Source organism: Phalacrocorax aristotelis, chromosome Z (genome assembly GCF_949628215.1).
Source record: "Phalacrocorax aristotelis chromosome Z, bGulAri2.1, whole genome shotgun sequence".
Classification (NCBI taxonomy): domain Eukaryota; kingdom Metazoa; phylum Chordata; class Aves; order Suliformes; family Phalacrocoracidae; genus Phalacrocorax; species Phalacrocorax aristotelis.
The window spans coordinates 58,680,160-58,706,445 of NC_134311.1; the positions used below are offsets into that span (position 1 = coordinate 58,680,160).

The 26,286-nt window shown below is 38.5% G+C and overlaps 4 protein-coding genes across 8 annotated transcripts in view; 2 read left to right on the plus strand and 2 right to left on the minus strand.

Annotated features, from left to right (window-relative positions):
* The window catches only part of TRAPPC13 (trafficking protein particle complex subunit 13), a 25,692-nt gene extending 14,705 nt beyond the window's left edge, over positions 1 to 10,987 (minus strand). For all 4 annotated transcript variants that reach the window (XM_075078868.1, XM_075078867.1, XM_075078866.1 and 1 more), the window contains exons 1-6: positions 10,579 to 10,987; positions 3,874 to 3,942; positions 2,916 to 3,015; positions 2,247 to 2,331; positions 1,396 to 1,523; positions 1,188 to 1,260 (exon numbers count right to left, since the gene is read on the minus strand). In XM_075078868.1, coding sequence (XP_074934969.1) covers positions 1,188 to 1,260; positions 1,396 to 1,523; positions 2,247 to 2,331; positions 2,916 to 3,015; positions 3,874 to 3,942; positions 10,579 to 10,624 — 501 coding nt within the window. In that variant the 5' untranslated portion in view covers positions 10,625 to 10,987. The remainder of the gene's footprint in view (positions 1 to 1,187; positions 1,261 to 1,395; positions 1,524 to 2,246; positions 2,332 to 2,915; positions 3,016 to 3,873; positions 3,943 to 10,578) is intronic.
* CENPK (centromere protein K) overlaps positions 1 to 26,286 on the plus strand; it is a 550,311-nt gene that overhangs the window by 468,011 nt on the left and 56,014 nt on the right. The window lies entirely within an intron of this gene.
* Positions 6,282 to 8,358, minus strand: SHLD3 (shieldin complex subunit 3). The gene has a single exon (XM_075078879.1). It carries the CDS (start codon positions 8,225 to 8,227, stop codon positions 7,478 to 7,480), a length of 750 nt encoding a protein of 249 aa, XP_074934980.1. The 5' UTR covers positions 8,228 to 8,358; the 3' UTR covers positions 6,282 to 7,477.
* TRIM23 (tripartite motif containing 23) overlaps positions 10,977 to 26,286 on the plus strand; it is a 26,622-nt gene continuing 11,312 nt past the window's right edge. The window contains exons 1-7 of one of the 2 annotated variants that reach the window (XM_075078861.1): positions 10,977 to 11,181; positions 12,053 to 12,215; positions 21,297 to 21,418; positions 22,277 to 22,555; positions 23,238 to 23,420; positions 23,962 to 24,177; positions 25,254 to 25,388. In XM_075078861.1, the coding sequence (XP_074934962.1) occupies positions 11,080 to 11,181; positions 12,053 to 12,215; positions 21,297 to 21,418; positions 22,277 to 22,555; positions 23,238 to 23,420; positions 23,962 to 24,177; positions 25,254 to 25,388 (1,200 nt within the window). In that variant the 5' untranslated portion in view covers positions 10,977 to 11,079. Of the gene's footprint in view, positions 11,182 to 11,549; positions 11,632 to 12,052; positions 12,216 to 21,296; positions 21,419 to 22,276; positions 22,556 to 23,237; positions 23,421 to 23,961; positions 24,178 to 25,253; positions 25,389 to 26,286 lie in introns of those variants that run through there. The other variant, XM_075078862.1, reaches the window with a different exon arrangement.

Consider the following 26,286-nt stretch of genomic DNA (forward strand, 5'->3'; position numbering starts at 1 on the left):
ATGAGAACTGGAAGCCTGCAGATGCATACGTTAGTGATCAGGTAAAACCTAGAGGGGACAGAGGGACAGAATACTCCTGGGGCGCAAGAATGGACAAATTTAAAGGAAAACTATTTCACAAGGACAGCAAGACAAAACACTTGAAGATAAAAATCAGCTTCAGTAAAGATGAAGAAATGCTGCAGAGTTTCTGGGTTCACAGGAGAGTAACATGAAAATTGATATGGGAATTTTTTCCCTAGGGTTGTCTGGAAACACCGTTGACTAATCAATACCTGCCATTTCAACGCTCACAAGTACTAACAGCACTTGGGTGTTCTTTGTCTATAGCACATGGCAGTTTAGTCTTCTAAAGACTGAACTGCTTTTTTTCTTAAGTATCTAGATAGAATTCGAGAAAAGAGCAAAATGAAATCACCTGCAACTTGCAAAAGATACAGGTCTCAATTATATAATGCTCCTGTATTGCCAGACACTCTGACAGTGTCTAAAAATGTGCTCAGTGAAGCATGTCACCTAATCCTCCACTCTGTGGGAAAGAGCCCAAAATTATCCAAGTCTCAGCATACTTCTCTAAAAAATAAGCACCTACTACATACACAGCTTAAATAGACTCTTTCCTGCCAGAACCAGTTCACAGGTAACAGTAATTTCCTACTTTCCTCAAGCCTTAATTTTGTGCAGTGGAACAAAAGGTTTCAAATCTATCAGTTACTTCTGTGTGTATTAGTCAGATGTAACTCTTTAGACTTCTTTGCTTAGTTCCCTTTAAAAAACCAAGCCACTAAGTTCCAATTTTAAAAATTGTTACACACACTAAAAGAGAAATCAGAATTTCACAATCTAAACTAAACTAAAAAAAGTCAGAATGAACAATACTTGTTTAAAAATAATCATAAGGCTGACTGCTAAAAAAAGGTTTTTTTAAAGAGTAAGGGTTTTTTTCTCAATAAAGGAATAAAAATTACAAGATGTAATACTTATTACTTCTGAAATGTTTAACTGCATGGTCATTAGAAACCATCAGTTCATGTGAAGTTTGAAGCGACAGGTTTTTATCGGTTCACTTTAGAAACTCAAACAGATTTTTAGTATGTAAAAGCACTTTTGAAGTATCAAATGTTTTAAAATGGGTTTTCCAGACTCCTTTACTTATTAAAAGTAGAGTAGACTACTTTTTGCAATACCTGAAATTTGAAGAACTTTCTGAAGTACATCTTCTCTCCTGTCTGCGTAGTGTAACTTACTGCACAAACTAAGCTGAAAGAAACAATTAAAAAAAAATAATCTTGAATTACTTTAAATCTTGTGCCTACATCAAAGCAGCAACACAACAGCATGCACATGCTGCAGTTTCGTTTAAGCTCATTTAATCATGGAAAATTTAAACCTTACATGTGTGTTCCTATCTCCTTTACTTCATGATGGATCACGTCATCAATGCAACAGTCAGGTTTAAGTTCTGCCACTGCAGCACTAGAAGCTGAAAGGTTCAAGCGCTGAGAACTTGTCTGAAGATCAGCCTGGGGACAGAAAAACAAAGCACTGGTTAGAACTGCAGCTGCTTAAAGCAATCTAAGGAAAAATAACCTATGTTATAAAGTACTAGGTTCCACTGAGCATTTTATACCCTACATGCTTTTATGCATATAATTAAGATTTGTTAAGATTATGAAATACTTGTCAAAGGTACAAGTTCTAAAATATATATCTAAGTGGTCCAAACCTTTAATATGCAGCTTATAAAATCTCTATTTACTTTTTATATTGAGTTCCACAATGAATTCTGGAATTTCTATTCTCAACATGTTATTTGGTCAGCAGAAAATACAAAAGAAATTATACACTAGAAAAGAAGTCAACCAAAGTATAAGCAAAATACAAGTCAATACATGTCTTACAGAGACTTGCTTTGATGACCTTGTTGAAAGTGCAAGTGGGCAAATATAACACTAATTTTTTAGCCATGGAAGTTTTGCTACACCAATTGTCCAGAGAAGCTTAATAACTTATCCATTTTTTTCATACAATCCTAGTTTCCCATTTTAATCTTTAAAGATGTGTATCTATTTCTATTTTTATGGCTTGTTGTTTCCGATTTCCAGGTATATTTTCTGGATTGGAAGAAGTGACAGATATTTCTTGAAGTCCACATATTAGAATTAAACATACAAGATATTGTAAGAAAACATACTCAACATTTTATTTTTTTTATAAATCCAGTGAGCAGATTTATCTTCACATACCTTCACCAGTATGTCCTTGACAACTTGATTGCTATCATTGTGTACACTAATGTAACTGGAAAAAGTCTCTCCCAGAAATATATTTCTGTGTTAAAAAAAAAAAAATGTTCAGTAACAGTTATTTATAAAAAAACCCTGAATATTTCATTGAAACCCTGGTAATTTCTAATTAAAAAATATACATACACACATGCACGCACACACGTTTGCCAGATCAAATTGTAAACCTACACTGACATTTTCACATCGTACTTCTAAATGTTATCGTTCTAAGACAAACAACTTCAAAAGAGAACAAACAAATCAGTCTTCTTCCAGATAAAAATCTCAGAAGAATAAGGAAGTGGCTTATACTACCCACAAAAAATCACTGTAGTAAACTCTGTTAGTATAAGATCTGGTTTATAGTAGTGTGATACCTTAGAAATTTGCCTATAACTGCAAATTTCTTCCAACTTGCAATCCTTTTTTACCTTCAGAGTCAGGCTACAGAAAAGGAATATCAGGCAGCACCCATTCATATATTTTGTCACATTATAAATCAAGACAGAGATAATTTTTAAAACGATTGAACAGCTCACTGCATAACAATGATATTCCAAAAGAAAAGTAATAAACTCATTACTGTTAAGTTACTTGCACGTTACAGATACAATAATCCATTCTTACCCAAAATTTTGAGGCAAGGTCAGCATTTCTCCTAGCATCAAATTTTCTGCTCCCTTTACAGTAGAAGGATCATCTTTCATTAGCTGGTTAAATAGATTACCTGTAGAAATACCAAATTGCTAGTATCTAAATATTTCCTAAGTCTAAAGCTTTGTCTACATTTCAGTTACAAGACTTAATAATTTATTTAGGTACAATTTATTTTAGACATGCTAATTTTACAAACAACTTGTTTAGGGATGAAATACATATCTATAGGCCTGTCTATAAATTATAGCTTACTTCTAGGCATTTGTTTCCAATAAATCATTCAGTATATGCACTGAAGGGCACAATCCCAAATGTATTGCTCAAATTAACATTAAACTTTACAGGAAATTCTGCCTGAGTAAAGCACATTACATGACAGAACTAATCAACCCACCATACTTTCTTTCCCCGATTGCTTTGTATTTCTACAGGATCATTTTTTCTTGAATCTTTCCTTTGCCTCTTTCTTGCACTCGACTTCTAGACTGCAGATATTACTGGGGGACAACCCAAGCATTTCCAATTTATGACCGTACACCAAGCATAACACAATTCAAAAGCAGTGATTCTGGCAAAATAATTTTCCATAGAACATTCACGTCTTGGTTCTAATTACCAGGGTATTTTCTCCACATAAAGAAGACAGTAACATCAAACTTTCTACAATTACACATTTCTCTTCCATCTTGTGTGTTAATTGCTCAGACTTCGATGCCACATGTTTGCAATATAATCACCAAGCTTTCAAAGCTGTAGGTCCGTGGTCAGAGGGCACCTTGGTATTTTCCTATAGCTATTACCGAACACAAAATATATCACAGTTTCAGATTACCACCTTATCTAAGACTCCTTGGACGTCTAAGCCTCAGATGCTCACATTGCATAAACCTGGTAACACATACATAATCAATCAGTAGAAAAGACATACCTGGCAAATCTCTTTCTTCACAAGTCACCGGAACATTAGTGAATAAAGTAGGTTTGGTTAGCCTCATCACTGCAAAAATCAGAAAATAAACCATAAGACAATGAAACAAGTATTTTTAATTTTTTTTTTTTTTAAGTATAATTTTTCTTGCTCTCCTTCCACCAAAATACCCTCAACCACCAAATCTTACCCTGAAAAAGGGTAACAACTTTTTGGATCACATGGCCTTTTTCAACATAAAAGAAGGCCCACTACTCAAATCCAAGAGCACCGGAGATGCCATTGTTCCCTCTTGCTTTATTCCCGATGTACATTAACATCTACTGCTTTCAATCTTATGTGCTAAAGGTCTTATACCTTTTATAGTGTTGAGTACTTTGTGGCCTTCAGAAGTGTACCAGTTTCATTTTTTTGTGGACTCTTCTAGGCTAAGCACCTGTTCTGTGATCCTGGTTTCTCTAGTGTGGGACATGATGACTAATACAGACCCTTTCAGTCAAAATCCAGGCTATAAGGAATTGCATTTACACCCTACTCTCCAAAATATACACAAGATAAAGTTACAAGTCTAAAAGCCTACATTACCTATACAGCCACTTTTTCTATTAGTCACAAACTTTAAACTCAAGCCAGCAAAACCATCACAAACACCTCAGGAACACACACACACAAATATTTTATCCATACCGACAAAATCAAAATCATTGTGATCTTGCTATTAAAAAAACATCTACTTCAAGAAAGCAGTATTTTCAAAGGCTATTTTAACTCAGAATACTCAAAATGATATTATTTTTATTTGTATGATGGATTTAAGATGTTGCTTCTTAAAATAATCCCTTCCTATTCATATAAATCAATGGCCCTAATCTTGCATATAGCTTCTCATGAAAGCATTCGCACGAAACAAAATTAAGCATTTGTAGCCTTAAGTGTTGATCTGAACATGCAAAAATCACTGATTTGTTTTCCTTCAAAACTTAATAAACCCATGTAATTTCTGAAAATTAAAACCAAAAAAAGAAACTAGAAGCATTTCTCTTGCAGGAAGTTAATCAACATTCTTGCACTGATGTATGTATTGTCCTTTTATCTTCATTGTACTTTTGAACATCTTATATGTCTGGTAAGCATTCACTATTTCCAGTTGTGTAAAACATTCAGTTATTTTGATATATATTTGGGTGTAGTGGACTGTGTTGGTTCACAAGAACTTACACTACAGTACAGCAGACCTATGCAAGTTAGTGTTGACAAAAACGTATCTCACTTTTCACATAAATAAAGCTCATACATTATTTTTGTTATCGTGAAAAGTTGAAAAACATGACCTCTGAAGGCTTAGAACCATGAGGTCAATAAAAAGCCCCAAAATATACAAAACAGAGTAAATGGAGAAGCAGATTCAACACTGAAAATGAAAAAGATAAATACTGAATTATATATGCATATGAACTAAGTATTTCTGCAACGGTTCAAAATGAAAGTCTGGATTTCAGCTTGTACGTTGGTGATATGCAGGACTAGTAATTCTGTAGAGACACCAAATGTGGTGTTCACTTTTTATTGCATGACACAGCTGAGGTGCTCACAGCTAGCAGTGCACACATTATTTGCACACAAGCCAACCCAAAGCAGCAGAAAGCTGACAGCTACCACTGAACAGTGACACCCGTCTCCTGTTTAGTAAGATGTTTGTTTAGCTCTTTTGCCAGTATATTAAATAAATACAGTGGGACTGCATTACTTGCAGTTACCTAATTTTATTCAACTGTGCAGTAAGCCCATATAAAGTAGTACGTGCTGACTGTTTCTAAAGGAACAGTTACAGATCAAGTTTAGTCACATTTAAGAAAATAAGTAAATCATGGAATGGAGTCAAAACACAAGTAAATTAATATATGTCGGTTTTTATATTTACAGGACTACTAAATTAGCATTAGAAAATATTGTATCTTTGCAGGACAACCTCTGATCTCTTTTCTTTTAAAATCCTAGCCACAAAAGCCAACATTAAATAAAACTCAAATCATGCTACACTCAATTATATTTTTTAAAATGCTGATGCACAAAAACTTTGTTACTGTTAGTGTTAAGCTCAGAAAAACCATTTCAATGAAACAGCTTGGCGATATAAGCTTTGAAACTAGTAATGACTGTCAGTTATTCTAGAAAGCATTTTACATCAATTTTGCTGAGTGGTAATATTACAAGTGTCACAAACATCCCAAATGTCAACACAAAACCCCTTTAACATTCAGTCAAAGTTTAGAAATGCATGTCAATTATCTAAATGGAGCAATATCCTTAACTTTAAACTACAAAAAGATATGTAATGCCTATATTAAAATATACTTATTCCAACACAAGGATGTCATCAAAAGAAGAATATAAGTAAGGTTCCAAGGGGATTTTATTTAGTTTATTTACACATGCAGATCTCTGATCAAATAAAAGTACACATAAGTGTAACAGTGTTAATGATACTCTAACAATCCACAAATACCAGTGACTAATTTTTCCTCTTTTTCAGATGCCACAGACCATGACCTCCAGCTACAGCAAATCTGGAATTATTCAGAGTGCCTAAGAGAAATACATACCCTTGCAGTCATACCAACCCCAGTTTAACTGCTCTACTGACCTTCCAAACATTGCACTGAGCAGGGACAGCATGACCTTGGAACACTTTATTCTCTCAGGTGACAAGAAGTCATGCTGAACTCAGCCTTTTATCACCATAAAACACATTCAAATCCTCAGAGACCTTCCATAGTGACAACAGAAATTTACAGATAGAAATATGATTTCTTAATTTCCTGACCTGTAGCTGGAAGTTAGTGCTTCCTTGTTCCCCAATACAATTAGAGACAGAAGGCCAAAAACACCAGGGGAAAAGAAATCTTACTACTAAAGTAATAAAGCAGCAAATACTAAGTTGTTCATTATTTTTCAGCACACTGCTTCCACTGAAACTTTCATTAATATTTCTGGGAAAATACAGATAACATTACTAAGACAGCATAGACATGCAATAGAAAGTAAGTATGTTTTTCATGCAAGGGCTATGCCTTCATTTAAAAAATCCACACACTACTTTCAGGAAATAATCAGGTCTTGAAAATCTCAGTATCAAAAATAATTACAGATCCTTACAGCAGTCTATAAGATCCTGCATATACAGATCCTTATATACTCACTTTAAAATATTTTTCCTTCCCCTAGTTTCAAAGAAGCATAGTGAGGATGTACTTTGCTTCACTGAAAGCAAGTTTTATTGTCTGATACAGCTTGCAATAGTAGCCTGGAATTTTTATTTTCATTTTTTCCCTTTTGACTACTGAGGTAGAAAAAAAAAGCTATGAAATGCAGTACTAAGCCAAACAGAAACTTACTAACCTTAATAGAACCATTCATAAGTCTCTGGGCAAAACAAAGTTAAACATATTATAGTTAAAAAACTCTAGCAAAGTAATACTAAGTAGATTTTTTGCTCATAATTTTATAAATTGTTCTAAAGTTTGTATATTCTAAACTATTTAAAGGCTCTAGTACTTCAGACAGCGATTTTATTACCATACAATTATAAACTTCTATTTTACAGTTATAAACTAAATATAATTCCGAATTTATGGACAAGCAAATTCATTTTATCAGTAAGGCTTAGCTTTTCCCTAAGAATATTTCTAACATATTCACAGTATAATATATCACAGAAAATCCATATCTGTCCTACAGATCTTTGGAAAGTAGCATTGCAATATGGTAATTCATTCTGCCTGATGAGTCTATTCAATTTTATCCAGATGTCCTCCAAATTCTGATTATTACAATTAGATTGTTCAATTGCCCACTTTGCTCTATAAAATGCATGCAGTTTTAGTCTTTCCAAATTATTTTGCAGTTCTTGAGATAAAGGAAGAATCTTTTCTTTAAGCTTAGGGTTAGGCAGAGAGACACTCCAAGACCTTTTCAATTTTTGTTTTCCATTACATGGTGATTCTCCTTGATTCTCCAGGTTGATTGGCCTGTGAACAGTTTGTGCTTGGATTAAAGTCTGCCCATATTTCATGTTAGACTGAAACTCAAGGAGATTTTTTGTGCAGTCATAATCAGGAGATCCTGTAACGTATTCTGAAGGCGTAGAAAGCTGTTTCAATTCTTCTGCTTCCTCACAAGAAATAACAGGTGGCCGCTTTTTTGGCTTGAGGGTAAGTCTGTATAAGTCATTTGGAAACCAGGGTGCAAATCTTGGTAAGTGACGAATGGGAAACTCTTTCACTGCTGCTTCTGCAAATTTCTGCAGTTTTATTAGATCTCTCTGATGTGGTCGATAATGCAAGATTACTTCCATGCTTGCACAGGAGGAATCCAGTTATTCTTAAGAATATGAACAGCCTCTTGATCAGGATACTCAAATCTAGACTGAAACATCTTATTTACAAGACTTTCCTTGCCCCATGCTGCAAAGATCAGTGGAAAACAGGACCTAAAGCAGAAGTGTTATAAAAAAAATAAGATACTACCATATTAAGAAAAACACTGCTAGGATATTTTACAAAAAAGCAACACGTAGTAAAGAGAAGCAAAATATGCATCAGAAGTCTACTTTATCAAGGCTGACCATTTCTGACTGTTTTCCATCATTACCAGTGTAACTTCAGGACACTAAACATTATCTGTATGCACAGTTTACTTAACATTGTCCAGGCCAAGGGTATTCTTTTACTGTCCCCATCTCATATCTGCCATTGTTCTTGCTATATGGCTGTGATGCATATTAAAAGGCATACAATTACTGCCGCCTTTTTTTTTTTCTTCAATTTACCAGACAAATCTGTTTTTTAAAAAAGTGCTTTCCTCCTACACTTCAACCAGGGCATATAAAGCAACTAGAAAACACACGTGTTACAAAAACCCTTCCTGAAATAGTATTGACCAACATATCAGGTTTTAAAGTCACAAGTTAAAAAGGAAATTAAAGGCAAATTAAAGTAATCTGATTCCATTTCATATCAGAACTACATATCTGGTTTTAGTCTCAGAGCTTCTGAGCAATACATGCAGCCACCCTTTTAGTCATTAAGGACCTGATAATGACTTAATTTATTAGAATTTCAGAATAACTAAAAGACTCATTACGTCCTTAAGGACTTCATACTTGTACTCATCATTGCTTTCTTCCATACAAAGATTATATTAAATGGGAATGGGGACAGGAAGGAGAACTACAAACACTACTATGAAACATAAACATGCACATTCCTGCTCTCCTGTTTCTCCCCTGTAACAAGCATGCAATGATTTCAGGTTCCCTGCCAGAGACCAGCAATACACAGTGATACAAAAAAAAATAAAAATCAATAAAATCTAGGATTGCTTAATCATTACACAGTCAAATTTTATTTAAAACAGTCACAATGCAAAGAAACTCTGGTACCTTTTTTACTTCTTTTTTCACTTTTTTGTCTTCTTACAGCCTGGACACTGCACCAAATTCAACATGAGCCCACAGATTATATTGGTTTCTTACAAAAGAAAAATGACCCATCATAAAACTTTTTGCTTTGAATCAATATCAAAATGCATTTGTAATGTCAGCTGATGTTTCATGTTCTATGCGGTTTTGCTTTGTTTTGTGTGTTTACATATACAGAAAAGGCCTTATTGATCTTTGAACTATCTTGAACAGATTTTACTGTGACATGCAGACACCATTAAAAACCCTCTCCAGAAGTGTTGTAAATCTAGTAAATGCGTACAAGACAGGCTCTGAAGTCATCTACACACGTGCACTACTTTATCGACCTGAGCGGCCTCAATGATTTAGAATGCTTGAACTGAGATTTTAACCAACTATTTATTACTCCTACATAACTAGCAGCATGTGTTTTATGAACAAGCAGGGTTAGAAAAAAAAAAAAAAAAAAGGTAAACATTACAACTGTTGACTGAAATAAGGTGAAAGTGGAATCAGGCTTTTCAGGGTTTCAATGGCTGACTTACTAGTACCCAAGTGCCAGCAGAGATGATCAAATTCTTTACAGGGCTCTCTTGATTTCTGCATTAATTCTTTAAGGTATGTGAGAGATGTACACATTTTTATTTTCACTATTTGTGATGTCCGAATCAAGGAGGCAAGCTGTGCATTAAGCATGAGGTTAAAGGGGCAAAACCCATTAAAAGTTGGGGGGGGGGAAATGAACAAATAAGAGAGACAGCAAGAAACTGGAAAGGAAGATTTCAGAAAATATTGTCCTGTAACTGCTGAACGCCCTGTGACAAATGGAAATACCTCGAACAGCCTCGACGGCGCCATCACGCAAGGTGCACACCCATGTGCAGGACCCTGTCACCTGCACCAGCTCGCACACACAGACGGACACGCATATCACAGACACACACACCGCCTCCTTTGGCCCCGGGACACCTCCCGCCCTACTCGACCTTCTTCTACAAGGGAGAGAACAACCAGCCTCGCCTCCAGAATGGAGACGGTGTTTCACAACCCGGAGCCCGCCCCGCCTGGGCCCGGCCGCAGCGACCCGCCTCTCCCCCAGGCCCGGCCTGCCTCATCCCTCAGGACCGGGCCCGGGGCAAGGCCAGGCTCAGGGCCGTGCAGAGGCGGGCCCGGGCGCTACAGCCGCTGCAAGAGCGGCCTAGCAGGGCGGGCGAGGAGGGAGCGGCGGGCCGCACTGTCGATACCTTTCAGAGCCAGCAAGTGCTCCTGCTTGGGCTGGTTAACATCCATGTCGCCAGCCTCCCTTCACCCCTCCGGCAGGGCGGACCGCTGTCGGCTGACAGAATACGCTCGGCCGGCGGAGACGGGATGAACCTGCAACCAAAGCCCGGCCGCGGTAAATGCGGCCGAACCCGGAAACAGCCGTCCCAGGATGCAACGCGCCACCGCCGCGGCACGGCACTGGCGCCGAACTACAGCCCCCAGAATGCACCGCTTCCCTCTCCCCGGCAGCCGGGCGGGTGGGCGCCCTGAGAGGGGCTGCCGTCTTCTCCTTTGTGCGCCGCGCAGCTGCAGGGCGGCACGGCGCGGCACGGATCGCGGTTCTCCGGTGCAAGGCGATGGAGGCGGGCGCGGCCCGGCCCGGCTCGGCCCGGCAGGGGAAGCGCATGCGCCTCGCGGGCGGCGCCTGAGGGCGGCCGCCGGATCCTTCCTGCAGGTGTCCGTTCTGCTCCGCCCGCCCCAAGATGGCAGCACCAGTGGTAAACAAGGTCGGGGCCGGTGCCGGGCTGGACGGCGGCCGGGGGTCCGGCGGCAGCGGCCGCGGCCCAGCTGGTGCTGCGGTGAAGGTGAGACGGGCCGCTTGGCCCTTGGCCCCCTCCCGCGGCGGGGCGGGCTGTGGCGGCCGCGGTCGCGCCGTCGCTGCCTCAGCGGTGCGAAGGGGTGGCGCGGGAGCGAGGGGTCTCCGGGGCAGGAGGCGGCCCGGCGGCCGCCCTGGAGGGCCTTTCCCCGCCTCGCCGCGCTGCCATGGGGTGCTTCGGAGCGGCTGTCGGGCGGGAGGCCTCGGCCTGAGGGGGGCTGGCGGCCTCGGGGCGGGAGCTGTCTCGGGGAACACCAACGCCTGGGCTCCCCAAAGTGGTGTCGCATTATGGATTGTCGGGTGGTTTCTTTTTTTTTTTTTTTTTCCTAAATGACGATCAATTTCACTTTTCTTTAGCGGTTTAAGACGCTCCCATCCCCTGCTGTTTGTTCCCGTTAACCTCGATGCTGCATTTGTAGCTTCATAAATGGCTGACTTGGTATGACTGACCTTTTTATGTGCATCAGCTATGAATGAAAGCTTTCTCCACCGGCTGATAGCCTGCTTTGGCAGGGTCTTGCCCTCCGGTTTCTTGTCCTGCAAGGGCATTTCTGCTTACTTAGTTGTGTTGCTTGACCAGTGAGCTTTTCTTGTGGCAGTGCATTAAATGAAGCAGGCAAGAACTAGTGGTGATCAGGTGGGATGCTGAAGAGTTAAAATATTCTGTTCCCATCTATCTCTTTATTTTTTTAAATATCATTTATATGATCATTATTTGTGTGTATGAAGCAAAATCAATGAGTCAGCCTATCTGGTGTGATTGCAGGAGCTTCTGTAAAATAAACTGTCAAATGGCTTACTATATGAAGTTTGCTTTTTTATCAGCTCATAAACAAATATGGACTCTTCTTAAATTTTAGGTTCTTGAATGTGGAGTCTGTGAAGATGTATTTTCTTTGCAAGGTGACAAAGTTCCCCGGCTGCTTTTGTGCGGGCATACTGTCTGCCATGACTGTCTTACCCGGCTTCCCCTTCATGGCAGAGCAGTTCGTTGTCCTTTTGATCGACAGGTTACTGAACTAGGTAAGAAAATATAAGTCTAAAGTTCTTGAAACCTGTCAGCCAGGGGTGTCTAGAAGATGGTGCTAGATATAGATTCTTAATGCTCCACTTAATGATAATATTTCCAAGTAGTGAGTGTGCAGTTTTCCTTTCATTCAGAGAAGCTCACAGCACTGTGAAGCACTAGTGAAATAGGTATCTTAGGAAAAGAAAGTCAGGATTTTATCTTTACCTTCTCGAATCTGGACTTGCAAGCTTTAGATCTGAAAGTCTTTTTGTACACCTATATTTTGAAAGGGACTGCTCTATTTTAAATTAGTGTCTGAGGGTTCCTGAATGGCTATTAGTTTCCTGTTGTCCTAAATGATAAATAAACTGTGCAATTGAACAGGTAGTTTCTTTGACAGACAAATTCATGATGAAGGGTTATAGAGGGAAGTGTCAGTGATAACAAACATGTTTTTCTAAATTTAAAATAATTCTATATACACAATAACTGTTAATGGCAGGCTATCAACAGCAATTGCCCTACTGTAGCAGACAGTATTTGAAAGGATAAGATACAGCTTTTATCCAACTGTGGAAGTGTATTTTAAGCAAAAGATGACATATGCTTATAGTTTCTTCAGAATAGGAATTCCATATTCAACATAGGGTTACAGAGAAGATGAGTTGTCAGGAGAATTTGTACTGAGAAGAACTTATTAATAGAACTATCTCCAGCAGTTTTGAATAGCACAGGGGAAAAAAAACTATTGGAAGGAAGAGAATCCTCAGAGAATGAGGTCTCTAATCTAGTAATCCATGAAAGAAATGTTTAAATATCAAATTGGCTTGAATAAGAATTTACTTTGCCGTAGGAGAATCTGCTAGATTGTAGACCAACTGATTGGAATATTAAGGAACTCATTGGGATGCTTTCATGGAAGTAGGAGTCAGGAGAAGGAATAACAGTCTCATATGAAAGAGGGGTTTGTTTTCTGGGGGAAGGAGGTGGTAAGTATGAGCGTCATGGGTGATTGTCAATCTAGAATATGTGGTTAAAAGAGTCACGACTTGTTTTACTTCTTATCTAAGACTATACAGCTGTGCGAGATTTCTTAAAGTATTCTTTTAAAGGGGGACTGTTAGAACACAAGACTTAGTGCTGCTGTTGTGAAACATTTCTGCCCAATACCACTGCTTGTATCTTGTAAAGTAAAAGTAGCATCTTAATTTTTATTGTACATCACTTCTTAGTTTTTATTGTGCATTTTTTTCCCCAGGCATCTGAAAGTACAATATCATAATTTTTTGTGGGTTTCAGGTTTAACAAAAATGAAGTTTTTTAAAAACATTTAAAGGTTTTTTTTATCCAGCATAATACTGAGGAGCTTCTGATGAAACTCAGTGAAATGTTACTAAGCTTGTAAGGCTCCTACAGATAGGAAGAGAAGGTTTTGTGTCTAGGATAGCAGACTTGCATCCTACTGGTTCATACTAGAAAGGATGATATGCTGTCACCAGCAGTAAATGTACTTCTATGAATAAAAATGTTCCGCCTGGTGATTTGCGGCAGAAGACGGTCATAGCCACTTTTAGTCTTACCAGGTTCATAAGAACTGTCTTAAGAAATATTCTTGCTTCCAGCACATAAAAAGGGGCGTTTTGTGAAGTGCAGGTCATCACAGTCCCTCTTTGAAGCATGTCTGCATTTGTTGTCCTGCTCTAATAACTGTATGGGAAGGTAGGGTTAGAAGTACTGGGTCAGGATTTCTGGAGTCTGCGAGTGAAAATTGACATCATACATGCTCAGCAAAATATTCTAATAGTTCATAAAATCTGCTGTGAGAGAAAATATTTAGTAATGAACTGGTAGGACTAAAGCCTGCTCAAACCATATTACTTTGCAGAGTGGACTAAACATAGGTTTTGGTTTTTTCCTGAGTACTTCAATGAAGTTGCCTCTGATTTCTCTTCTAGTGGAGATTTTTGAATGAGTATGTACATGTTGAAGGTATGTGAGCTGTTCAGTGGTTATCTTCAACTGAATTAACATTCTTTAAACAAAAAGATGTAATGGAAAAGCTTTTTCAATTTCCAAAATTTTGAAGCCATATATTCTGGAGGTAATGTTGACTCAGGCAGCATATTTGGGGGAAAAATCTATAAAGTGGTCTTTGTAGAGGAAGAGCCTCCTCTTAAAGCCTTTTCCTTAAAATATCTTAATTTTTAGAGAAGAGGTGAATCACTTCTTGCAAACTGCTTTCTTTCTTTTTCCTGTCTTGGGTTAGTGGGTTAGGTTTTTTTTAAAATACATGGACCAGGGAGCTGTTGGGAAGGATGTGCTTATGTAACAGCTTTGGAGGCACTGGATTTTGACTTTAGCTAGGCAGCTCTGCTAAGAAAGCCTTTAACAGGTAATGACGCAGGTGAACTCTCCCTACCATCATCACGCTACAGGGCTGAAACTATTTTCTGTCATTAGAACTTGTTGAACTGATGCATGCAGGTGTTGGCATCCTTCACAGAATCCTTCCCATCAGTATTGTTTCCATTTATATATTCTTTTGCTAGTGTTTGAGTGTTAAGATAAAACTTCAGAACATTGTGCAAGAAAATGTGGCTATAACATAGCATTCTCTCAGCTTTGTTCAGATGTTTAGACAAAAGTTTCTCCTTTATTCAATGCATTATTTATAATCCTTTTGCAGACAAGCTTCGTGCTTTTGAAAATGACATTTGTATTGTTGGCTGGAGTCAGCCTTAATATCTTCACTCTGTCACTATCTCGTTCCTGGCTGACACACTTCCTGCTATTCATGTCTTATTTTTCTTTTGAGAAGAGACGGTCAGGTTGTGTAGTGCTTTTGTAATGGGCACAAACATCCCTTTTAGGCACAAGGATGAGATCACTAGACTCTTTCACATTTGGGACTAAAGCAGAATTTGAGCTGAAGTTCAAGAGATTAAATAGATGTATTTACATGACTCATCTTTTAGTGTTTTTAAGTATAAAATAAACACTTGATTAGATGTGTTGAAAATGCATGAGTACATAGTAATTCTGGAGTAGGTTCAGTGTAAAAAGAAGCAAAGTGGCTTTTACTTAAATACATAAACTTTAGGGTAGATACCAGTGAAATAAGACCTGACTTTCTGTATGATAATGCATGTTTTATAGGGTGCTTACTGGTTATAAATTCTGTTTTAGTGGATTAATAGTTGATATGTAAGCTCTGCCTATTTCTTCCATTTCTGTCCAAGATTGACAGTACACTGACAATGTATAACATGTATTAGCAAATCTAAGGATATATAATAAAAAGTTAAAGAAAGAATGTAAAAGTAGTGTAACTTTGTTTCTCCTGACACCTTTAAGTTATGAAATAGAAAATAAACACAGAATAGCTACAGACTTATCTTTTCTGTTGGTTACATTTCAGAATATTAGCTCTTTTGACTTTTTGGCTTGGCTTTCTCTTCATGCTAGACATGGAACAGAACTAACATGATTAAAATCAGATACAAGAATGTAAACTGAGAAGCACATTTCTTTGTTTGGGTTTTTTTGTAATAAACATATTAGAAGCATAGAATCATAAAATCATTAATGTTGGAACAGACTTCTAGAATCATGAAGTCCAACCATCAACCCAACATTACCATGTCTCTTAAACCATGGCCTGAAGTGCCACATCTATACGTTTTTTGAATACCTCCAGGGATGGCAACTCTACCACCTCTCTGGGCAGCCTGTTCCAATGCCTGACCACTCTTTCAGTAAAGAAATTTTTCCTAATACCCAATTTAAACCTCCCCTGATGCAGCTTGAACCCATTTCCTCTCGCTCTATTGCCAGTGCCCTGGGAGAAGAGACCAACCCCCACCTTGCTACAGCCTCCTGTCAGGTAGCTGTAGAGAGCAATAAGGTCTCCCCTCAGCCTCCATCTTCTCCAGACTAAACAACCCCAGTTCCCTCAACCTCTCCTCATAACACTTGCTCTCTAGACCCTTCACCAGCTTTGTTGCCCTTCTCTGGACATGCTCCAGCACCTCAATGCCCGTCTTGTAGTGAGGGGCCCAAAACTGAACACAGTATTCAAGGTAGGCCTCACCAGTGCTGAGTACAGGGGCACGAAACCCCCCCTACTCCTGCTGGCCACACTATTCCTGATACAAGCCAGGATGCTGTTGGTCGTCTTGGCCACCTGGGCACACTGCTGGCTCATGTTCAGACAGCTGCCAACCAACACCCCCAGGTCCTTCTCTACCAGGCAGCTTCCTAGCTACTCTTCCCCAAGCCTGTAGTGTTGCATGGGGTTGTTGTGACCAAAGTGTAGGACCTGACAGTCAGCCTTGTTGACCCTCATACAACTGACCTTGGCCTATTGATCCAACCTGTCCAGGTCCCTCTGCAGAGCCTTCCTACCCTTGAGCAGGTTGACACTCCTACCTAACTTGGTGTCGTCTGCAAACTCAGGGTACACTTAATCCCCTCATCCACATCATTGATAAAGATACTGAACAGGACCGGCCACAAAACTGAGCCCTGGGGAACCCCGCTTGTGACTGGCCACCAACTGGATTTAGCTTGGTTCAACGCAACTCGCTGGGCTTGGCCATCCTGCCAGTTTTTTACCCAGAGTAGAGTACACCCATCCAAGCCATGAGCTGCCAGCTTCTCTAGGAGGATACTGTGGCAGACAGTATCAAAGTTTTTATTAAAGTCCAAGTAGACAACAGCCACAGCCTTTCCCTCATCCACTAGGTGAGTTACTGGGTCATAGAAGGAGATCAAGCTGGTCAGACAGGACCTGCCTTTCATGAACCCATGCTGACTGGGCCTGATCCCCTGGTTGTCCTGCACATGCTTGGTGAGCTCACTCAGGATGATCTGCTCCATAACCTTCCCTGGTACCGAGGTCAAGCTGACTGGCCTGTAGTTCCCTGGATACTGCTTCCGGCCCTTCTTGTAGATGGGTGTCATATCAGCAAGCAATTAAAACCTGTGAAAGAAAATACTTTTGTAAGAAACTCTGTAATGCTTGAACAGCTGCTTCCTTGCTCGGCCTTATCCAAAGCTTGCTTATGGCTATGAGAATGTTTGGTTAAAGGCTAATTTGCTATATTCTATTTCATAAGTGTGTGTACATCCATATATACTTTGCTATTAATGGCTATGTGGATTAGTGGCTAATCTGGAGATAGATGGTCCACGTTAGTATCAGCAGTCATTATATTGTTGTGTTGTTAATGTATTTTATTTACTGTAGTAACTGAAGGTTGTGTGCAATCAGTTTGCTACAGGGCCGTGCTGTTCTAAACACTGTGGAAGAGAACCATCTAGCCACTTTTCTGTGCTTTGCTTTCTGGGAGTTAGTGTCTAGAAATCTGGCTAGATACAGTGTCAGACTTCCTTTACAAACTGGTTTGACATAATTTAGATTCCAAAAGTAGATATTGCACTATGTATTTCTTCAACTTTTAATAAGAGGTGACTCCTCCTTGCTCTGTGTTATGAAAAACACTGTGATCCTGCTAGAAGTGCTAGAGCTAAAAAACAACTCAGCTCTGAAGTGAGAATATATCAAGGCAGGTAACTGTGCTGGTGCTAACTGTAATTGTGGAGGATCAGAACACAACTTCTGTAAACTCCTTCAAGATCTGAGGCAAACAAAAGTTAAAATTCTTCTTTTTTTGTTCGCCATTTATTTTGTGGAGCGCACTAGGCTTAGATTGAGTGTTGGTATTGTTATCTGTACCAGAGAAGGCTTCCACTGTGGAACTGATAACTGCAGAGAGCACTGACATGCCCTTGCTTTATACCTAACTTCAAAGTCACTCACCAGTAGCTTGATAGGCCCATTTCCAAAACCAGCAGATTTGCTAAAATGAATGATCTTTTACTGGTAAGCATTTTTTTTACCAGATAGTCAATGTTGTTTTGTACCAGTTGAGGGTGTTGAAGGGGATAATAACTTATATATGCTCTTATTTATAGCTATAGGAAAACAGTATTCATCCATTTATCTGTTCTCCAAACTCTGCCTTTTTTATCTGTGAGGCACCTAACTTCTGTTTTGAGTTTGGCCACTGAGAATATTATGGTTGATGGTTTAAACTGTGAGGAAGAATGCCTAGGAAAGAAAGTTCCATATAGCAAAACTGGAAGCTACACAAAACAATAAGGTATACAGTGTGGATATGTTGGTTCCTGTTCACATCCCTCTTCAGATGCACCATAGCATCGATACCCTCACTTTGGCCAGATGTGGCATGCACCTCATGGAACTATATGTTCTGCTCCCCTTGATCGGGAAATGGTTGGTATGTGAACGTTCCAGTCTTCCATATAATTATGCCTAGCTGTGTAATGCAGCTCTGCTCTTTGACACAGTGCTGCAGGAAAAATGTTATTAGGTAGTAAAAGCACTTGCATCTATTTCAAAGGAGTTCTGAAATCTTAAGGTTGAAAGCTGGTCCCATTTTTTTTGTTTCTTAGCTTTTGGAAGTAGAAGAGCATGTTGTGGTTTAATCTCAGTGGGCAGCTGAGCCCCACACAGCTGCTTGCTTACTCCCCCACAGTGGGACGGGGGAGAATTGGAAGGGCAAAAGTGTGTTCATATAAAAAAAGTTTAATAGGTAAAACAAAAGCCGTGCACACATGCAAAGCAAAACAAGGAATTAATTGACTCCTTCCCATCAGCAGGTGGGTGCTCAGCCATCTCCAGGAAAGCAGGGCGCCATCACGCATAACAGTTACATAGGAAGACAAACACCATCACTCCAAGCATCCCCCATTCTTTCTTCTTTCCCCAGCTTTATATGCTGAGCACAATGTCATATCCCTTTGGTCATTTGGGGTCAGCTGTCCTGGCTGTGTCCCCTCCCAGCTTCTTGTGTACCCCCAGCCTACTTGCTGGGGGGCCAGCATGAGAAACAAAAAGGCCTCGATGCTGTGTAAGCACTGCTCAGCAATAGCTAAAATACAGGTGTGTTATCATCATTGTTTTGGTTACAAGTCCAAAACATAACGCCATACCAGCTACTAAGAAAAAAATTAACTCAGTCCCAGCCAAACTAATACAGAGAATAATTCCTAACAAAATTAAGCTGAGGATAGGAGAACTTGCAGATCTGTTTGTGGTTTGGTTTTGGGTTTTTTCTTCTTTTATGTACGCTTCCTTACAAACAATATTGTGACATATTTAGCTCTTAAAAGCATTGTCTTTTATGCAGTGACTATATTTGAACAGTGTTTGTGTAATTGTACAAAAGGCCTTTATAGCAGTGTATACTCTATGTGCGCAAATCCAGACCTCCGTGGGAGCTGAAGGTCCGTATTCTTAGAACCATGAAAACGCTGGTTATTCTCTGGTTATGTGTGCTGAGCTAAGGAGCAGTGAAACACGAGTATTTGGGGTGGGTACTTCGTTTTTGCTGGTTCTCATAACTGCTAGCTACTCACAGTAGTTGGTGTCTGTTCATTTGGAACAGCACTTTCACTCTAATGATACATCAAAATCTATGGAGAGTTTGATAAATCTCATCATTGAAGAAGGAAGTCTTAATGTCTATATAAGATCAGTGGGATGACATCTGAATTCCAGAAGGATGCAGAGCACATATACCTACCAGACCAGCACACGGCAGCATGATTTAGGAATTATGAAATCACACTCAGGAGAACTAGACAACTGAAGTAGCTTGGGCGTTCTTTTTGGGAAAACACATGGGATACAGTTCCTGAGAGTTCATGTCGGATGCAGACTTCTGCCAGACACCAGATAAGTGGACTGAAAATGTCAGGAGTTTTCTAGGCTTCATCTGGAAACAGCCTCAGCCTCCGGTTGCTGTTCTGCTAGTCTTTGCCTCTGGATTATGAGAGACAGCCCAACTTTTTTCTGGATCTGGGATTGTTTTCTAAAATTGTGTGTTTCAGGTCATGCTTGAGGCAAAGCATAAATAAAATAAAGCAGTTGCTTGAATTTAATAAAGAACTGTAGCATGTATTTTTTTTACAGTGAATAGCAGAAGTTCACTAAAAGATTGGCTCATATTCTAAGGTGCATATGTTTTGTGCTTCATGCAAACAAATATTTGAATTATAAAAGCATGTCCAGATAGTGGTGTCCCATGCTCTAAAAAGTAACTGCAGCAACATTTTCTTGTTTTACACAGTTCAAAAATTCCATCATAAAGTAGATGAGTCAATTTCAGGTCCTACAGATTCTGTTTCAATACAAGACAGCATTTCCAGGCATCTTCTTAGCTATATAAATGTACACCTGTCGCTACCCTGTGCACTATGGGTAATTGTAGTCACTACTCAAAGGTAGAAAACCCTCCTGTTTCTTTTCCTGAAGTTAGAGAAGTAATCACTAGGGTTCTCATGCTACATGGCCTATGCAAGTAGCATTTAGCAGCAGCTGTTGGGGTGCAATTCTGGTTTTGCTTCTCATCACGTTGCTTCATGTTAGCCTCTACAAAATGAGGATGATACAGGAGCAGATACGGACTTCTGCTTTGCTCTAGGGAGTGTGAGATATCTTCTTTTTTGCTATATCAAATAGTGTTGTATGTAGGTCTTTCTGAATATTGCTTTAACTCATATTCAGTTTTACTGGGCTGAGATCTGCAATAGGTGTTGTATCTTGTTATTCAGGGAATATGAGGCTCGTCAGTGTGAATTCTTCACAGCTTCTGTTAGTATAGTAAAAATGTTCACTGTACATAGTTATGCAAAAAATTTATTTATCGTACAAGTTACTGTTTGTGTGTTCCTTGTAGCCTTTAGTTGTTAGATATTGCAGATTATTTTACAAGTGTTTTTACTGAGTTTTTGTAAATTTTTAATAATCTTGGCATCTTTTAAGTAGGGAAAATTTGCATAAGTATTAGATAGTTTGGTGATGGAAGGAAAGAAGAGGGTGGAAAGGTAATGTGAGCTTACACAGAAAAAGTGGTAGTTGTATCTCACCCTAATTAATATCACTGTAGTTAATGTGCTCTTAATATTTGTCAGAATCTCAGCTGTGGTTTGTGGAACTTCTCGTGATGGTATTTGCTTGAGGTTTTTCTTTCTCTCCTCCCCTTCATTTAACTCTTCCTCAAAAATAGGAGATTCTGGTGTCTGGGGCTTGAAAAAGAATTTTGCTTTGTTGGAACTCTTGGAACGGTTGCAGAATGGACCTACAGGGCAGTGTGGGACGGCAGAAGAAGCCATTGATCTATCTGGAGAGGTACTGAGTTTTAAAAAAAAAGTTTGTTACATTTGCTTAAAGTTATTTCTAGATAGAAAAAAAAATCAAAATCAGTTCTTTGCCAAATGTAATTTCACTGTTAATGCTGCTGTTTTCTTTCAGTATCTAGTATTAAGCTTCAATTAATTCCTTCGTAATTAAATGATAATCTATATTGGCTGAAGCAGAAAATAAAAAGGTATTGCTAAGCATGCATGCTCTTTTCCCCTTTTTTAGACTTCTAAGATTTTTAGAAAACGTTACTTATTTGGATATTTTAGTTATAGTTATTTCAGGACAGTTTTCTAAAGTTTCTTAGGCATTCTTCCTAAAGACTTCAGCTCTTCCCGAGCAGTTGCCGTTCATCGTCTTTGATATCACTACATCATGTGATAGTACTTCATTATCAAAACTAGCTGCTTTAATCATTCCAGTATTAACAACTGGGCAGTGCCATTCTAGCAATAGATAGCTGTCCTAAATGCATATTTGTCCATTGGTGTTTTGTCTGTAAGTTTGTAATTCTTTGTTCTGTAATGACCGCTTTGGAGGAAGTGACTGGAGCCTGAGTTACTTTATCCTCCAAACCATTACAACTTCCACTGACGTTTGGATTTCTGAAATCACTGAACACCTGTAGAATAATGTACTGGAGTTGACTGTAAAGGAAACTGACTTTTATTTTTTTTTAATTTGTTGAGAACTTAAAGTTTTCAAAGTAATCAAAGTATTTATTAGTGTGTAACTTTTAAAGCAAGTCTGCTTTCAGGCTTATTTTGGTGGCAGGTCTTCTAATTTTCTTCAGTTATTGGGATTAAATGTTAACAACTTCAGTTTTGTCTTTTTTTTTTTATTTAGAGTATCATTCGTTGTGATGAAGATGAAGCCCACGTTGCATCTGTATATTGCACTGTTTGTGCCACTCACCTGTGTGCAGACTGTTCCCAGCTTACTCATTCTACAAAGACACTAGCGAAACACAGGCGTGTACCTCTTGCTGATAAGCCTCATGAGAAGACCATGTGCTCCCAACACCAAGTGCATGCTATTGAGTTTGTTTGTTTAGAAGAGGGCTGTCAGGCGAGTCCTCTGATGTGCTGTGTCTGCAAAGAATATGGGAAGCATCAAGGTCATAAGGTACTGCTAATATTCCATTTCTAGTCATGGGGTGGCTTGCATAACTATTTATCCAATTTAAGTACAAAAGATTATCAAGAAAGGAGGGTAGATTCTTGATATGTCTTTACAGAAGTAACATCATACTGTTCTTTTATGTTCCCTTCATTTCAGGTAGCTGCTACGGTAAAACAGCAGTTAAAAGAAAAAAAAAAAAAAATTTCTAACATGACAATAAGTTATTTATGTATTAAGATGGACAGTCCAGTTAACTGATGCTTTTCTGAACTTCTCACAGCATTGAGTCACAGTTCTGAAAATTGTTTTCATCATGCAAACACTGGATTCCCCCAACCTGGTGCAGTCTAACCACTCTTCTTTTTTAATAATTGCTTATGATTTCTTATAATTGCTTTTTTGTAGTTGTTTATAAACAGGCAAATTTGTATGTTTACTTATGTAATTGCTAGATGTTTGTCTTAGTCTCGGCATAATCTGTAACTCCTGATTGCATTTTAAATTGCAAGATGGTTTTAAATTCTTACTTGACTTTCCTGTATATGTGTATGTGTGTGTCTGTGCATGTCTGAGCACATACACACATACACATGCACACACTTATATTAAATATGTAGTAAAATAGACAAGATTATTAAAGAAGATATTTATGACTGATCTGTGATATGTTGCTTTTAATTAACAGCATTCTGTCTTGGAACCAGAAGCAAACCAGATTCGTGCATCCATTTTAGACATGGCCCACTGTATAAGAACTTTCACAGAAGAAATCTCAGATTATTCCAGAAAACTAGTTGGAATTGTTCAGCACATAGAAGGAGGAGAACAAATAGTTGAAGACGGAGTTGGAATGGCCCATACTGAACATGTATGCTTTTTTATTTTTCCCCACATGCACAGAATATTTGCTTTTTGTAATAACCAAGATAAGGAATTTCTTTGAAAATTATACATAGGTTTTATAAGACAAGACCATATGTTCTTATCTATACCAAGTTGGTATTTATGCTTAAGCCAGCAGATACAGAGGAACTTGTAGTCCGTTACAGTGTTTTTAGGCTACATGAAAACAGGGAGGCAGTAGGGAAAGCTGTAAACTGCTAGTACTGTATTGAAGTACTGTGACGGATTGCATCTATTCTCAGGAGCTGTGATGCTATCGAGGCTTTTTTCCCTGGTCAGTTTTAGTAAGGTGTGTATACATGCAAATAGCTACTTGATTATTGGAGTAACTTCTTGGAGGATCTTGATCTTAGGGCAGATAAGACTTTTTATATAACTGGGACTTGAACTGTGACATAGCCAAACAGATGTGAACATAAGTTAGAAACTGGAATAAAATGAAAAATATGCTTCTGGAATCAACTGATGTCCTTAATCCTCTGGATCTCCTGACTGCAATGCTATAGGTACCAGGAACTGCAGAGAACGCTCGCTCATGCGTCCGAGCCTATTTTTCTGATCTTCATGAAACCCTTTGTCGTCAGGAGGAAATGGCTCTTAGTGTTGTTGACGCTCATGTGAGAGAGAAGTTGATTTGGCTTAGGCAACAGCAAGAAGATATGACCATCCTCTTGTCACAGGTTTCAACAGCTTGCCTTCATTGTGAAAAGACTTTACAGCAGGTAGGTTGGCAAGTAAGCTGTAACATATGCCAAGATAGGTGGAACTGCAAATTAAGTTTAGGCTACTAACGAAAAGGTTAGATGGTACTCTGCATTTTTATTTCCTTTACGATGCTGAGACAAATATGACATGAGATTGACGTATTCATTATGAGGGGGTGTTAGACAAGGATAATCAGTAAAAAAGCATCAAGTCCTCCTGTTGCTGGAAATCCTGCGGCATGATTGTCTTGACTGGAGTAATTTCTGGTTATTTGTGAGGTTTGTGGGAAGGAGAGATGAAACTGCAGCAAAAAACCCACAAGATTTATAGGAATGATTTTACAGTTCCAGTAACCAATATAGGTGTTTGAAGATAGTTGTCGTAAAAGGCTGGTAGGAAGAAATGTTTTAGGACCAAATAACTTCCAGTAGCACTTGTAGTATGGGTAATTCAACATATTAAATGTGTGAAGAAAGTGGCTTTATGAGAGTATCTATTTGGTCCATTATTCCCTTAATTTAGTGATAGCAAGAAGTAAATAGTATATGTAGCGTACAGTAAAAGTGTGAGAAATTACTTCATTAATGTGTTACTCTACCTTTTTTTTTTTTTTAAATTTGTTTAGAGCTAGTGTCTGGTTGCTTAGTCACATGTACTTTTAACTATGCAGGTGTTCCCATCATTAATGGGTAGACATTAATAATCTTTTTTTGTTAAGTGTGTTGCTTTATTCTGCAAAGCAGCTGCTCTCTTCCAGCTGCTGGAATGATATATGACTGACATAAATATTCTTTATATATTACATTACTGTCTTATATAATTTATATTCTTATTCCTACAGGACTAAGAGAGATCAAAGAAAAAATTTTTTTAAACTGCAGAACTATTTAGTATCTACTAGGATTAAGGAAGAATGACAAGGCCTTCATATTTGTATTGCAATTTTAAATAAATTTATTTTGTAAATATGAGTTTCTTTAACGAGAGTATCCCTATTTAAAATGCTTTATTTCCAGCCATCATATTTACGCTGTGTTTAGTTACTTTAAGTAAGTTACTAAAGGAAAGGCATGCTTTTGTTTTCTTTTTTTAGGATGACTGCAGAGTAGTGTTGGCCAAACAGGAAATTACAAGGTTGCTAGAGACATTACAGAAACAGCAGCAGCAGTTTACGGAACTTGCAGATCATGTACAGCTGGATGCTAGCATACCTGTCACTTTTACAAAGGTATTCTTAATCTCATGAAAGTACAGCTATCCACTTTATGAAGTCCCAAATATAATTTAACAGTAAGCAGGAATAATATATGTTCATTATGATGTTGTAGTTGTTGCAGGAAATTTAGGCAGTGCAGTATCAGTTGGAGCCACAGCGTCTTATCATATGATGAGTGCCATCTGGTATTTGAGCAACAAAACCACTGTGCTGTTATAATCAGTGTGAGAAATATTAATATTACGTTGACCACATCAGTAGCTTTGTTTGGACATTAGCTGCTTTCTTTTCTATATGTAAGATAGTATTTGTGAATTCTAGAAACACTTTTCTTTGGAAACACTCCTGATTTGTTGTACATTCAGTTCAGGCCAGGAATCTGCCATTTGGTTTTCCATGTATTTTTGGCTTTTTCATGAGGATGGCATAACTTCTGCAGAATGTTTATTATTTTATTTCCTGCAGAATTGCACACCTATTTTTAAATGCAATAATGCTATTATAACTGCCAGTTTAAAATATTAAAAAGAACGTGTTTCTTTCAATTTGTTACATGATAATTTGTCTTGTAGTTGTTTGTATTTACTGATAGTTCAGACACAGTTCATCTGCTAAGTAGTGGGGTTTTTTTAATTGCTTTAATACAATTTCAATATCACCTGTTCTTTGAAAAGAGTGAAATTGTTTGGAGTTTGATAATGATGATACTTTTCACGTAGGAGAGTAAATAAATTTGAAACACTGAAGAACAAGAAGTACTTTGATTTATGGGTTTTTTTTTGTTCTGAATTGGTGTCGCAAATAAACCCGTGTGGATCCTGCTGACTATGCCAAATTGTTGCAAATACAGATCTACAGATACGGCCACCTAAACAAAATTGTTGGGAATATGATTTATTACATGGGTTTG

What these genes read in the sequence shown, in the direction of transcription:
- SHLD3 (XM_075078879.1), bottom strand. Translation starts at nt 8,227, where the DNA reads ATGGAAGTAATCTTGCATTATCGACCACATCAGAGAGATCTAATAAAA.